Raw genomic sequence first — 14,363 nt, forward strand, 5'->3', positions numbered from 1 at the left:
AGTGTTTGTATTCAAGAAGAAAATTTAATGTCTGAATTTAAATAACAGTTATTATATCATGAGTGATAATCATAAGATAATCATAAGATAAACTCATTACAATATCTAAACTTAGTTTTCATGTCGTCACATGTTTGAAAAGCATGTGACTGCGGTATTGGGGATCACTAATAGGGCAGTTAAAAATATATATGCTGTATATGGCATATAGAAATAATCCATTGAAAGGAAATTAATTACTGTTTTTTTTTGCATTCCTGATAACTCTGCGTGATTTTGATATTCATTGTGGATTTTTCTGAGCAATTCCTGATGATTTTTGCGCCATTTCTTAATTATTTTGAGCGTGCGCTTGCTCGTTTTGAAGGAAATCAATTGGCCGTTGATATTCGAGTACGTTTTCTGTGGTTTCTCCAATTTACAAAAGTTTTCACTAGAACTTTAGAGTTGCAAAAAAAATCATTTTCATAATTTTTGTTTTTATTTTATTTTTATAATACTTTTTTAAATCCACATTGAATCCCAGTTAGTATCGATCGAGTCATTTCCCGGCCGTGCCATCATGTCGCCTTCAGCAGGATCCCCTCTCTTTCTCAGGGTTCTGCTGTTGCCGAGCCAGTTTCCCCGTTGCCCGGCGGAGCTCTTGATCCTTCGCCGGATCAGACCTGTCCACAGGAAGACAGCTAGAGAACAACACACACCGAGTGGGTATTTCATCACCGCCTCCCCTCTGATTTGCCTGCGTTAGCTATCGACTTGCTTCATATTGGGCTTTTCAAGTCTTTTTCTCCCCTGCTCTTTTCATCTTCCTCACTGGAGACTCAACCATTTATTCATGCCACAATGCCTGGCTCCTCCCATGTTCTTAATTCTTTTTCCCAAGGTCTTCTTTGTTTGTCATGATTTGATTTTTATTTTCATTTTGTCGGCTCCTTTCCTTTATCAGTGTGACTTAATAGTTTGCTGTCAACTAGTTGAGATTGTCATTATCCCTCCCCGCATCAACTTCACCAAAGACAACTGCCACCGTCAATAAAAGAAAGGGACAACGCTGCCACCCGATGGTCAGGTTTATAACTACGCTACGACTGCCTGGGGGGGTTTTGAAGATGTCGCTGCTTTATTTTGCAGGAAAAAGGAAGCTCTCAAGGCCAAAACGGAAGCTTACGTGAACTAGAGGAATACCTGATTATGAACAGAAGCATCTGTCGGAGCCGGATTACACAGACCTGTTCTGTTTTACTCAATCGTTCAAGGATATTTTGGCAGTTCTCTCATAAGCTGGTTACCCCGGGATCTGCTTTCCTGCCGAGGCCACACACACACACACACACACACACACACACACACACATACACACACACACACATACACACACACACACACACTGTTATCCTCAGCACGGCAACCACTGCAGACCGTGGCTTGATCGTCCCAATCAAAACCAGGAAGTGACCTTTCATATTTGCCCCCGAAACCTAAAAACAGGAAGCGATCGCACGCTTCCATCCCTGATTAAATCTGCGAGGATACGCGAAAAGGCCACGGTCGCGTCGGCGACACGGCGGCTTCATTATTTTCGGAAAAGCGTCAAGAGGAGCGGCAATCCTTCGTGGTCGACTCCCACTTTCTCGACCGCCACCAGCAACGAAAAAAACTGCAGAGCAGATGGATTTTGCCAAATGTCCTCATAGTGTTGCTCAACTGATTCGACCATTTGCATGAACTGACTTGTGTGGATTGGGCGGACTCCGCTGCGAGCAGAACCGTTCTGCGGCCTCCTTCTAGCTCGGACGCGAATAAAGTCTTTTCTTCTTCTTCTTTTTTTTTTTTTTTTTTTTTGATTTCGTTTCTCTTCGTTTTATAAAGATGTGAATTCCGAATTGATGAAAAGCCAGTCATGAGCGATATCACAATGACTTCAATGCATCAGTGTTGAAATCAAATTTGCCAAACATATATTTTGTAAATAAGAATCTTCCCGGCCCCCCCGGTCCTTAGCCTCTGTGCCATAAGATAGCGCTCTGCCTCTTGGATGCCAACTACCTGTGTTTCTCTCAGTTAACGCCCTACCAGCACCTCAGTTGCATTTTTTTGACATCGGGATGTGTGTTTGCGCTTTTGCTGCCATTTCTTTCTTAATTTTTTTTTTTTTTTTAATTTCTTCTGAAAATGTCTTCGTTTCTGTTCGGTTGGTGAGGTATGAACTGTGAATCTGTGTTACATGGTCATTCGAAATGAACGCCCGCTGTCTCACTCGGTTTTGAACTTCAGAGGGTGAAAGATGGTCCTGTGCTCTGCGGAGGAAAATAAAAAAAAAAAAAATTTAAAAAAAGTGACACGAATCCCCCTCTGAAAAGTCACAGATGTTTTGTTTGATTTTTTTTCTGGTAAATAGATGGCAGGTTTTAATGCATCTCTTTGTTTTGTGATGTTCTGCATTTTAAACTACTGTAGGTCCGTCCTGCGAAAATTGAAAACACTCAGAAAAAGAAAACGCTATATCACCATAAACCTACAATAAACTAGAGACCATCTTGCGATTGGGGCCAGCCTTGACGCCAGAGAAGATGTTGATATATGAATAGAATGCACTCTTGTCAAAACGGCATTATTCCATCAAAACTCCATACCGTTACATGCATCTTCAGCCCCCGAATCCAATTTAATCTCAGCTAAACGCCTGTTAAGTTTCATGACTCAAGTGCAAATGTGGGTCAGAGATGTAAGTTGGGCGCCAGTAGCCCTCCGAGGACACCCGTCCTCAATTCGATCTCTACCGTGCACGCGTCAAGTGTTGTGAGTACATCTTGCACGATCCGATTCTACTGCCGTGATAAAAAAAATAAATGTCAGATAACATGAAGTTCTCAATAAAAGCAGGCATCTCCTGGTCCACAACCTCGCCATAGCGACGCACACACGGTCTCACGAAGCCACACGGATATCGGCCACGTGCTGAAAATGGTAACTGTACCCCTGCTTGTGTAAGAAAAAAAAAAAGTAAAAGTCCAAAATATTTTGTAAATTTTATTTATGGAGCTAAGAAATGTCATAATGAACAGAAGAAGAAAAAAAAAAGGACTTTTGTACGTCTATGACTCCCCTCATACACTGTGCCCATGCCACTGTTAAGTCACAAATAAAATATCATGTGATTCCCGCTTTTCTCTCTGGTTTTCATTTTAACTGCGAGGAAGCGCCGTCTATCTCGGAATCTAGTTTTAAATACAAAAAAAAAAAAAAAAAAAAATGGAGCGCCAACAGAGGTTTCTTTCTTCAGGCAAATACAAATACGCGGCGTACAGTCGAGTCATTTTCACATTCATGTTTATATTACGGCTCCGCTGGGATCTGAAAGTTACGGTCTTGGAAATGTGGCTTTGGTTGCGAAGAACTGGCGGCATCCTGTTGCTTTTTTACCGAGGAAGTAAACCGAGCTGACTGAGCGATTGTGTCATTCTGTAAAATCCCAAAGCCGGGAGGGTAGTCAAAGTTTAAAGTTCAGTCGTACACAAACACGACTCGAATCATTTGACCACACGCGTCTGGAATGGGAATCCACGTTATTACAAAGCAATGTTTTCCAATCTGATCCTTTGTATGTGTTTTGAAGCTTTTTCAGGTTCTTCCCTTTTTGCCGGCAAATAGAATCCGGCGATACGGATCTGTTGCACAGAAGATTCGTCCGACCGAAGATTTCGGTAAATGCGCCTGTTATACAAACGCGCCGCCGACCGAAACACAAAAATAACCCGCTCCCGCGCCGGTGTCGTGCCGCTCCGAAGGCCTCGATATTGCGAATTCAGCTCAGGACAGTCAGGAGTTCATTTAGCGGCCATTAATGATCGGTGTGTGTTTACAGAGAGCTGAGTGGCGTCGCCTCTTCGTCCGTAGATAAAGCGTGTTTTCTGTCACGATGCAGAGGAGGCTTCTCACTCTGCACTGTTGTCTGCTCAGCGTGATTTTCAGCTTTTTACTGCTAAGGTAAGAGTCTTATTTCATGCAACAAGTTCACATTTTAAAGATATTCATCAATCGGGATTATCTCACCGCCTCCCCACTTAGACTAATTGCATGCCGTTTGAAAAGTTCTAAAGTTTAAAATACCCACGAGTCCAAAATGTTGATTTTTTCTGTTTTATCAAAATGGGCCTGAAATCTATTCTGTAATTAATATCTTTCCGCTCATTATTGCAGAGGTCAATCTGTTCGGGTTGATCATCAAAAAAAGCAATTTTTACGAATAAACGGTCTCTTTTTTTAAGTAATCTACCAGTTATTACTATTAATATTTTAAACTCTTCTTTGATAAGCCTTCTATCACACTTTTGAGAAGTTTATTTTCGATCAATACCAAGTCAGCGCTAATTTCTGACCTTGTGAGGACACACAGAAGATGTGTTATATCTCATTATATATCAAATATATGTACTATTCTAATATACTTTTGAATATTGATAACACTGTTTAATACAAATATTATGAATAAAATCATGCAAGAGCTCAGGAAAAGGCATATAGCGAGAGTTAGCGACATATTACAAATAAATCTAACGTCACCTCGGTAACGCTTTTATTCCACGATGCCTTTACAGCAAAGACTGCTTGTAAAGGTGCTTCTGAATATTTCATTTTCGAAATAATGCATTTCATGATTTTGCCATCTCACAGTCAGGCCTCGGCGAGCGATGACGAACCCGCCGTTCGCGAAGCGCGGTCAGCGAGCGCCCGGGCGGCGGCTCACCCCGTGGACTGTGTGATGTCGGAGTGGAGCAAATGGTCACGATGTGACACATGTCAGAAGATGAGAGTAAGTTTTGCAGAAACAACTCGGCGCGGCGACGAGGATCTTTCGGTCTTGGTGTCGTGAACTTTGAAACCTCAACATCGAAAAACCTTTTTCTGGAATATCTGCAGAGTGGAAAAACCGGGGAAGGCGCTCGCGCTCTCTATTTCTTTTTTCAAGAAGCCGATAAACTAATATATTTGAATGCATTCTGCGTGTTACAACTTTGTAACAGCAGAGGCCCCGAGGTGCTCGGAAAAACGAGCTAAGGCTGCTTTAAAGTGTTAAAATAAATCTTTTTGTTCGGTGCCTGGCGGGTATACAGATGTGATCAGAGCAATACGAGACGCTAACTAGCGATACCGAGAGGCAAGCCATAACAAAATATAGGGATGTAAAACAAGTCGTGTCGGACCGTTCACGATGACGTTCGCCGATCTCCGCTCGGAAGGGAAACAGTTTGAGTCCCACAGATGAGGAATCCCACATTGATCTCCGAACAGAAATAGCCTTATTCGCAGTGGGACTCGCTTAAGTGCACCTCACAGTTCCTGCTCGATGCTCGACATGTTAATGGATCTCACACCCGAAGGGGAACCGCAAGGTCGCCGAGCACTTCTGGAGCCTTACGATGAATACTTAGAGGCGATCAAAATCACAACATAGCAAAATATAAGTCTTCCGAGAAACACGGTGCCGTTTTCACGGCGACTCCCTCTCTCTCGCTCTCAAGTCGAGTTGAAAGTCAAAACTTTCGATGGACCATAACGTGCATGTGCTGAGGCGCCCCCAACTTTGTAAATTTGAATAAATAAGTGATCTGTATCATGCGATTAAAATTCAGGACGCTGCTTTAACCCCGTCGAGATATTGTAGGCTTTGCTGTTTCCCTGAGAGGCGCAGCCGGCAAAGGTCTCCGCTGATGTACTTCAGTGCTCTATCTCATCCACTTTGCGGGGAAGGCAAATTAATAACCTTGACATGACAAAGTGAAAACACTCCGCTGATGTGATTTCAGCTGTTATAGTTCCCCCGGAGCCATTTCCAAGCTCTTGCGGCAGCGTTATTGGGTTGTGTGAGTGTTTCTCTGAACGTCTAATTGTTTGTCTCCCGCCACCACGCAGTACCGCTATGCAAAACTCACCCGGCCAACACAGTTCGGAGGGGAGCCGTGTCATTTTCACGACAGGGAAGAGGAGCCCTGTGACGTTCCCGCCCGATATACCTGTGACAACATTCCTTTGTGCGAAGGTTTCTTCTGCAACCGGACAGGTAGACCTGGTTTACACGCAGATATGTGCTCTGCTTTATGGCACGTACTTTTCATGTCGGATGTTTGAGCTGTTTTAATAGTGAATTCGACCAGATCGATAAGCAATTTTGCCATGCTTTTACAGCGTTTATTGGATTTCCTCAAACCTTTAATACCTACACAAATCTGTATCGCGTTTTTAGGGTTGTTTCGGCATAGAGACGGTTCGGATTTTTATTGTTTTCTCTTTTATCTCTGATTTATTCTGTGTACAAAACAGAGACATTTTAAGTTATGGCTTGATTTGTGCTGGATAAATACAACCTGTTGACCTCCCCTGTAAACACACATACACACGCACACACACTTTCAATTTATTTTCAATCATTTGTTGCAGTTTTGTTGTTGAATGCATGGTGATAGATTTGGCAGGTGATTTATCCCTGATTTTAGAGTTCTTCATTGCATGTAGTTTTGCTACTAACTTCAGGTCATTTCAAGCAACTTCATGCATGGCTTTCCTCATACAACCAAATACATTTAAGTGAATACGGTCAAGTCACATTCTTCTTTTTTCATCTTGCATTCATTCATTATCTACGTCTTATTCTTAGATAAGACTAGTGTAAAACTAACAGATTTCAGACTAGTTTTTAGAGTCCGCAATTTTAATTTTGTCTTAGTGTAGTCTTACTATGCTGAGACTCGGTCAAGACCAAAAACTGTGGGTGTCATATCTAAAGACTTTGCAAAATCTTTGATAAAGACTGATAGAAAACTACAACTGGATACTTTCAGCATCTTTTGTCACCATGTAATGTTTTCACTGGGTATTTGCAGACCCTCTGCTATTACAGTCTCCTAATCAGAATCAGAATCAGAGAGACTTTATTTGTCCCTGAGGGGCAACTGGAGGGCACAAGGGTTGCATAGCAACCTAGAGCAGAGGACCATCTATAAATATCCATCCATCCATCTTCTGCCGCTTATCCTGCGCACAGGGTCGCAGGGGGGATGCTGGGATCCCAGCTGCCATCGGGCGACAGGCGGGATACACCCTGGACGGGTCGCCGGTCAATCGCAGGCCCACATTCAAAGACAGGCAACGTTCACTCGCTCCGGGCAATTTTCCCATTTTTTTTCCAAATAAGCTGCTGCATGTTTTTCGGACCATGGAAGGAAACCACAGAACCTGGAGGAACCCCACGCAGACATTATAACTGTGACAAAGGAATTTTCCCGATGGGGATCAATAAAGATTAGCTTAGCTTAGCTTAGCTTAGCTTAGCTTAGCTTAGCTTAGCTTAGCTTCGCTTAGCTTAGCTTAGCTTAACATGCAAGCTCCACACAGAAAGGTCCCCTAGTCAGAATCAAACCAGGGTCTTTCGTGGTGTGTGGCTGAAGGGCTATATAGAATAAGTATGAATTTATAAGTACAAGTAAAATAAAAATAAAATATACTGCTCAAAAAAATAAAGGGAACACTTGAACAACACAATGTAACTCCAAGTCAATCACACTTCTGTGAAATCATAGTGTCCACTCAGGAAGCAACACAGATTCATTTTGACTTGTTTTAAGGACATTACATCAAAGTTGGATCAGCCTGGAGTTTGTTTTTACTCTTTAATTTTGAGACCTCAAAATTTTTAATCCAGACCTCCATGGGTTGATACAATTGATTTCCATTGATCATTTTTGTGTGATTTTGTTGTCAGCACATTCAACTGTGTAAAGAGCAAAGTATTTCATAAAAATATTTCATTCATTTAGATCTAGGATGTGTTTTTAAGTGTTCCCTTTATTTTTTTGAGCAGTGTATATAAAGGGAAGTAGCACTAATAAGGCGCCTTAAGTAAAATGTATTACTATTATCAGTTGATACGTTGGAGAGTTGACTTGCTCTTTCTGGGCGCTCCATTCTGACCGGGACATCCTTGGCCGTTCCCATTCATCCATCCCGCAAACAGATACCATCTCTGCTACCAATAGCACTATGGCTACTGGCGGCAGGTTTCATTTTTTCTGAAAAATGAAAACGGCTAGGTTTCAATTTTGTTGGATTTTGCTGGAGCTCATCTATTGGTAGGAGATTCACACTTTATGGTGATGTGACACTAAGACATGTGTTAATTACAAACAAGTTTGATATTATCATAACCCATAAGACTAAGAAAAGACTGAGCTACGACAGCGCAAAGACTTAAGACGACCAGCTCACACTTAAAGACGTGCTTTGACTCACTCTTAGTCACACGTTCAGGCAGTTTAGAGTCTCCGCTGAACCTACTTTGGGATTTGTTGGAACATCCTCCAACCATTGAAAACCCTTTCGCATCAACTTTACATTTTCGAGATACTGTCCTCCATGTGACGGCCAGGAAGTTTGCAGATTCATTTGCATCTTAGGAGTCTTTTGGAAGTATTGTATGAAATAACTCTACAGGGATAGAAATGAATGAAAAATAAAAACAGCGTCCGTCACCCCCGGAGCATACCTCATATTATTTTAACCGATAACTATCTTCTCAGCCATCCCTTGGCGGGGCACCGAACACTCATACACTCCAAAATGAGCCATTCTTTTCACCGTAAAGTAAATACAAAGCCAGGAGGCTTTGCTGCATGAGACCACGGTCGAGGAGGCCAGATAAAGACCGTGACATCTGATGTTGTTGTGGGAATGAACCGTTACTAAATGCCAAGCTTGCCTTTCCCTCCCTCCAGGTCGCTGTATCCCTAGAACGCTGGAGTGCAATGGGGAGGATGACTGCGGGGACAGGTCAGATGAAGCCATTTGTAAGAAGGTTTACAATCCCTGCAGGCATGAGGCCGAAGAGTACTGGGGCATAGAGAACCTTGCCAGAGGGTGAGTCAAACTCCCACCTGCGATGTAAAGCCCCGGATTAATTTATTTTTCTCGAGTGCCAAGTTATGTACATGTCTTGCTCTGGTTCATTAACGTTCTGGCTGTTCTTTCTCTCTAGGATCAACATCTTGAACAGCAACCTCGAGGGAGTGGTGCTGGATAACAGATACTACGGAGGCGGCTGCTTGCCTCACTACATCCAGGATGTCAGGTTCAGAAAGCCGCACAACTTGCAGCAGTACACCCTACAGGTGGGGTCTGACTCCTCTTACCAATAACCGCAAGTCATTTTGTTGTAGATGCTCATTAATAGCTGAGAAATGATCTATAACTGATCTAAAAGTAGTTCACCCGGGGAGGTGAAAAAATATGTCAGCCTTGTTAAATGATTGACAAAAAATAAAATAAAAAAAAATAAAATAAAATAAAATAAAATAAAATAAAATAAAATAAAATAAAATAAAACGAATAGGGCTTTTACATGGTTAATAATCAGGAAAAAACTCCTACTGCTTCACTATGACATGACTGCAAAAATTCAGTGCTTTGTGTACTTCAAGAATTTGTTTAAACTCTTACATTTTCACTCATCTAAAAATTTATTTTTCACAACTCGGCAAACCAACACCAAGTCTCTTCAGAGGTTTAGAATTTCACCAGAAAACCTTCACCGAGAGAATATTCATCATTTTTCTATACTTCAACAAGAAAAATCATGGATATGTGGTTCATCGTCTCTCTTCCCGGTAGTGTTTTTAATAGATTGCAGTGAATTGAGTTTTGTTAGCACAACACATTTAAGGATTTGTAAAAAATTTTTTTTTTTTTTTTTTAATTTTATTAACTATTAATGTCCAATTCATTTTGCTTAAAGGATGTTAATCTCCACCTTGTCTTTGCAGACAAAAGGCTCGTATGATTTCAACATGCAGTCTTTTCACTCCTACTCCGACTACATGGATCACACCATCAAGGAGCGGTGGTCTAAAACCATGGTTTCATCCGGCTTTGGAATTCCGGGATTATTTCACTTTGGCTATAACTATAACGATGCCAAATACACCAAGTCAGAACGGAAGATACGCCGCGCCTCAGGCAAGGTAAGACTTCTCTCCTCACTCCTTTGAAAAGAAACCAGAGCAAACCCCACCAGTCGTCCCCCCCCCCCCCCACAGGTCATTTAAAAAATATCTCACTCCGGTCAAAACATGAACCAGCTCAGTATCCTTGACCTGCCTCCCACTGATCCTCTCGCTAGGAGAAAAGCTTCGTGAGGGCCAAAGCAGAGCTGGAGCTGGCACAGTACATGCTGAAGTCAGACGGCCTGATGCTTCACACCGACTTCCTGCAGCGTCTGCACTCCCTGCCTCAGGCGTATGTTTATGGCGAATACAGGCAGATCTACAGAGACTACGGCACTCACTACATCACAGAGGCGGCCCTCGGAGGAGAATACGAATACACCGTCATTTTGGACAAAGAAATGCTTGAAAACACAGGTGATAATTATCGCTGAGCTCCATCATGTGTCTCACATCCTTCTTTAATGCTGCAACCCGGAAGGTCACTTTGGCAGTGGTACTGATATTTTGTTATAAACTTGCCGCGTCGCCTAATTTTGATCAAATTATTATTTGAAGATGATTTCTTAATAATCTTTGGATGGTCTTGTTAAAAAAATTCTGTTTGATGACAATTCAGATTCTTCAATTCATTTTGGGTTCATTTCCTGTTTATGTTGAGGTATTTTTTGGTATTTTGTTAAATCTAAAGACATTTTCTGTACATTTTTACAGATTTTTTTTTTTATGTATAACTCTAGACGGCACAGTTGCGCAGAGGTTACTACCACTGCCTAACTGCAGAATAAGATAAGATAAGATAAGATAAGATAAGATAAGATAAGATAAGATAAGATAAGATAAGATAAGATAAGATATGATAAGATAAGATAAGATAAGATAAGATAAGATAAGATAAGATAAGATAAGATAAGTTATGACAGACTTTATAGAAACTCAGTTATAACAGTAGGATTACAGAGTAGAATAGTGTGCAATTAGTCATAATAGAAAGAGTAAGCAAATAAAGGATATAGGTACAAATAAACAGACTGTGCATACAATTGAATACAAAAATATAAAAAGAAATAAAATAAATTCCAGATGCAATAAACAAATAAACTGTGTGCATTATAAATAATAGAATACAAAAACATAAGAATATGAAAATTAATAAGAGAAATGCCAGATACAAATTAAAAAAGACTATGTGCAACATATATAATAGAATACAAAATATAAAAATATAAAAATAAAAGAAGTGCCTTATGCAGGAAATGGTTATAGAAATAACAGCAGATGTGGGTAAGATGGTGCCTGGTGTGTTTCTGACAGGTGGGCTTTTCCGTGTGGAGTTGGCATGTCCTGCCTGTGGTTCTTCTGGGTTCTCTGATTTCCTCACACAGTCCAAAAACGTGCTGCAGTTTCATTGGAGACCTTAAATTGTCCATATGTGCGAACAAGAGAGTGAATGGATGTTTCTCGCCATATGATGTGTGGATGAGAGGATGAACGCTTGTGAGGTCCTCATGCCGTGTCAATAACAGAGAAAGAAATGACAGCTGCAATAAGTTTGGGCCCCTTGCGACCCTGGGTGCAAAATAAGTAATACAGATAGAGAATGAATGAATGAATGAATGAATGAATGAACATATCATTCATCGAAACAAATTTATACATTAAAAATTTATGTTTTCATGCAAAAGGCTTTTCGTACAGTCCATCCAAGCGCCATTTTTGGTCTGGTAATCGCTGGCGAACCAAAACATGCTACCCTTTTTAAATCTTAATGCATTTCTAAAAGCTGTCTCGGTGAATACTCCCTGAAAGAGATGTCGTTTTTCCAGAATATTCTTTGGAAGATTACAAGTTCTGCATGCAATCAGGACTAAGCGTTGGGGCAAACATATACGGCGTTTACGTGTCATTGGGGGTTCAAGGTGGATCCTGTAATGCCCTGCTGAACGAGATGGGAGGTGAGATCCCGTGCACCAGTTGCAGTCGTCCTTTTTTTTTCTGCAGACGCTCTCATTCGCTGAACTCTTCTTCTCCAGAGGACACCAATAAAGGCAGGATGGTGGATGATTTCGTAGCTATTGTTAAAGGCGGCAGCAGTGAGTCCATCACCGCTTTGGCGTCCAGGAAGCTTCCCACCCCAGAGTTGATGAGATTGTGGGGCGAGGGCGTACGTTTTAACCCGGACTTTATACGCAGAACGGTAAATTTATCATCTGGTTTTCTGTCTTTGGTTTTGATTCCCTTTTGTATGACTTTCTTATATCCTTTTTCAACTCCAAAATAATTTATTCCAAAGGTCGGTGTAGTTAATGTTAACTAGTAATGTTGAATTTTCATGGGTAAATTTTGTAACATTTAGTTACTTTTCAAGTCCTATCCTGTTCCTTTTCAGGTTACGTTATTCATATATAGTGTCATTTTTAACGTCAGTTTCAGATGATTTCCTCATGTTTCTTTTTGTTCCTTTCACGTCTCTTTTTTTCTAGTAAATTTTCACTCAATCAGAAACCTCTACATTCAGAAAACCATGATGTTTTTTCACCACTTTCAATTTGTTTTTTACAATTGGAAAGGTAGTTGGTTTCCTGTGTCCATCAGACTTTCCATGAGTGGGGATCTTAGTTAATGTATCAGATATTTTCCCTCTCATGTCACTGGAAGAAAAATAAATTATTCGCCCAGTGTGGGACTGAGAGTATCAAACTCCCAGATCACATTTTTGCAAGTCCGCCTGAAAAATTGACCTCAATAACTGAGGCAGCAAATGTTGACAAAAGAGTTCATCCAGGGTGGCAACCTCGCTGGCATAACCTTAGAAAAGCAGCTCATTTTTTTATCAACGCCAAGTTAAGAGAACAAACAGTCAGAGATGCCAAACTGAGATCCTCGCCAAAAATAGAAAATAGGCCACAGTTATATTTCAGCACTCGTCGGGCTTTCCAAACGGCTGTATCTCGGAAGTTAAATTCCTGATGAATTTTGAGCGATAACGGGAGTCTGATTTGTTCATGGCATATATCTCTATCTTCAGACAAAGCCTCTGTATGACCTTGTAACCTCACAAGACTTCACCCACGATGCCACCCTGAAGCGAAACTTAAAGCGGGCTCTGTACGAGTACCTGGCAGAGGCCAGCTCGTGCCGATGTGCTCCCTGTCAAAACAATGGAGTGGCTGTTCTGAAAGGTACCCCACGGGATATTATCATATTTTCTTCACAATTTTATATTTATCTGTTTGGTTTAAATCTGATTATTCACAGAAAGTTTTTGTTTTTGTTGTTTTTTTTAACCCCGGTTTTTATATTCCTCAGTGGGGTTAACCAACTTTTTGGAAACTGTGCGCCAGTCTGTCATTATCTTCATATAGATGAAAATCACTATATACTAGATAATTTACAGGTTCAACTAAAGATCTGGTTTAGAAAACAATAATTTTACTTACTGTCTCTATTCAAGTGGAATCTCTTTGTCTTCATTTTTTTCATCCGCCTATCGTGCGACAAACTGCTTAAGAGTTTTGGGGTTCTTAATATGTCAGATTACAATAAATCATAATAATCTAACCAGCTAAAGGCGGTGTATCATCTCCTTAAGGGTGGGAAAAAACAGCATCCATCTCATTCTCTAACGTTAGGGATCATTGCAAAAAAAAATCCCTAAAGCCTCCTAAAAGGAAATTACAAAATCTTTATCTACTAAATGGAGGGGTTTATAAAGCCTGTTACATCTGTATAGCCTCCAGACAGATCTCTGAAATTTCTGCGAGAAGTCTTCATGCTAATCGATAAGATTAATGTCAGAGACAATAATTGTGGTTATTGTAAAGCTAATATTGTCCTCGACAGGTACGCGGTGTGACTGTGTTTGCCCCCTTGGCTACGAAGGACTTGGCTGTGAAATCACAAACAGACCAACAGGTTGATAAGACAAAACATCGCATGCAGCTTTACTCGCTATTGTTTCCTCGCGCTAATCCTCACGGTGTGAAACGATGATATTAACCTCCGTGACAGATATAGCCATTGATGGCAGCTGGAGCTGCTGGGGCTCTTGGTCGTCCTGCAGCAGAGGATCGATGACGAGGACTCGCCAGTGTAACAACCCCCCGCCCAGGAACGGAGGCATGGAATGCAAAGGAATACAGCAGGATTCGTCCGAATGCTTCTAGCGTTTGTGTTTCAACGTCGGCGGAACAATTTATTAAAATATCCCCCGAAATGATTTGAAATGTGTTGTGTTTCATCTGGCTGATGTAAAATGATTCACATTTGAGCGGTGACAGATTAATCTAGAACAGATCAATTCCAATAAATGTTTTATTGTTTTTACCCATCAGGGTTCATCTGTATTATTCTGCTGTAACACTGCAGGCC

General features: G+C 41.0%; 2 protein-coding genes across 5 annotated transcripts in view; both read left to right on the plus strand.

Annotated features, from left to right (window-relative positions):
* dab1b (DAB adaptor protein 1b) overlaps positions 1 to 3,163 on the plus strand; it is a 47,355-nt gene extending 44,192 nt beyond the window's left edge. For all 4 annotated transcript variants that reach the window (XM_086172683.1, XM_086172685.1, XM_086172684.1 and 1 more), the window contains 2 exons: positions 598 to 704; positions 1,132 to 3,163. In XM_086172683.1, coding sequence (XP_086028809.1) covers positions 598 to 687 — 90 coding nt within the window. In that variant the 3' untranslated portion in view covers positions 688 to 704; positions 1,132 to 3,163. The remainder of the gene's footprint in view (positions 1 to 597; positions 705 to 1,131) is intronic.
* Positions 3,164 to 3,522: 359 nt separating this feature from the next.
* On the plus strand, positions 3,523 to 14,211 carry c8b (complement component 8, beta polypeptide). The gene is made up of 13 exons (XM_086172687.1): positions 3,523 to 3,704; positions 3,866 to 3,987; positions 4,675 to 4,813; positions 5,914 to 6,061; positions 8,769 to 8,910; positions 9,029 to 9,161; positions 9,813 to 10,010; positions 10,169 to 10,409; positions 11,819 to 11,947; positions 12,026 to 12,189; positions 13,021 to 13,174; positions 13,836 to 13,907; positions 14,004 to 14,211. Exons 2-13 carry the CDS (start codon positions 3,920 to 3,922, stop codon positions 14,156 to 14,158), a joined length of 1,743 nt encoding a protein of 580 aa, XP_086028813.1. The 5' UTR covers positions 3,523 to 3,704; positions 3,866 to 3,919; the 3' UTR covers positions 14,159 to 14,211.
* The last annotated feature ends 152 nt before the right edge of the window (positions 14,212 to 14,363 follow it).

The sequence above is a fragment of the Fistularia commersonii genome, chromosome 25 (genome assembly GCF_037954325.1).
Source record: "Fistularia commersonii isolate RoL2024-O1a breed Wild chromosome 25, RoL_Fcom_v1.0, whole genome shotgun sequence".
Classification (NCBI taxonomy): Eukaryota; Metazoa; Chordata; class Actinopteri; order Syngnathiformes; family Fistulariidae; genus Fistularia; species Fistularia commersonii.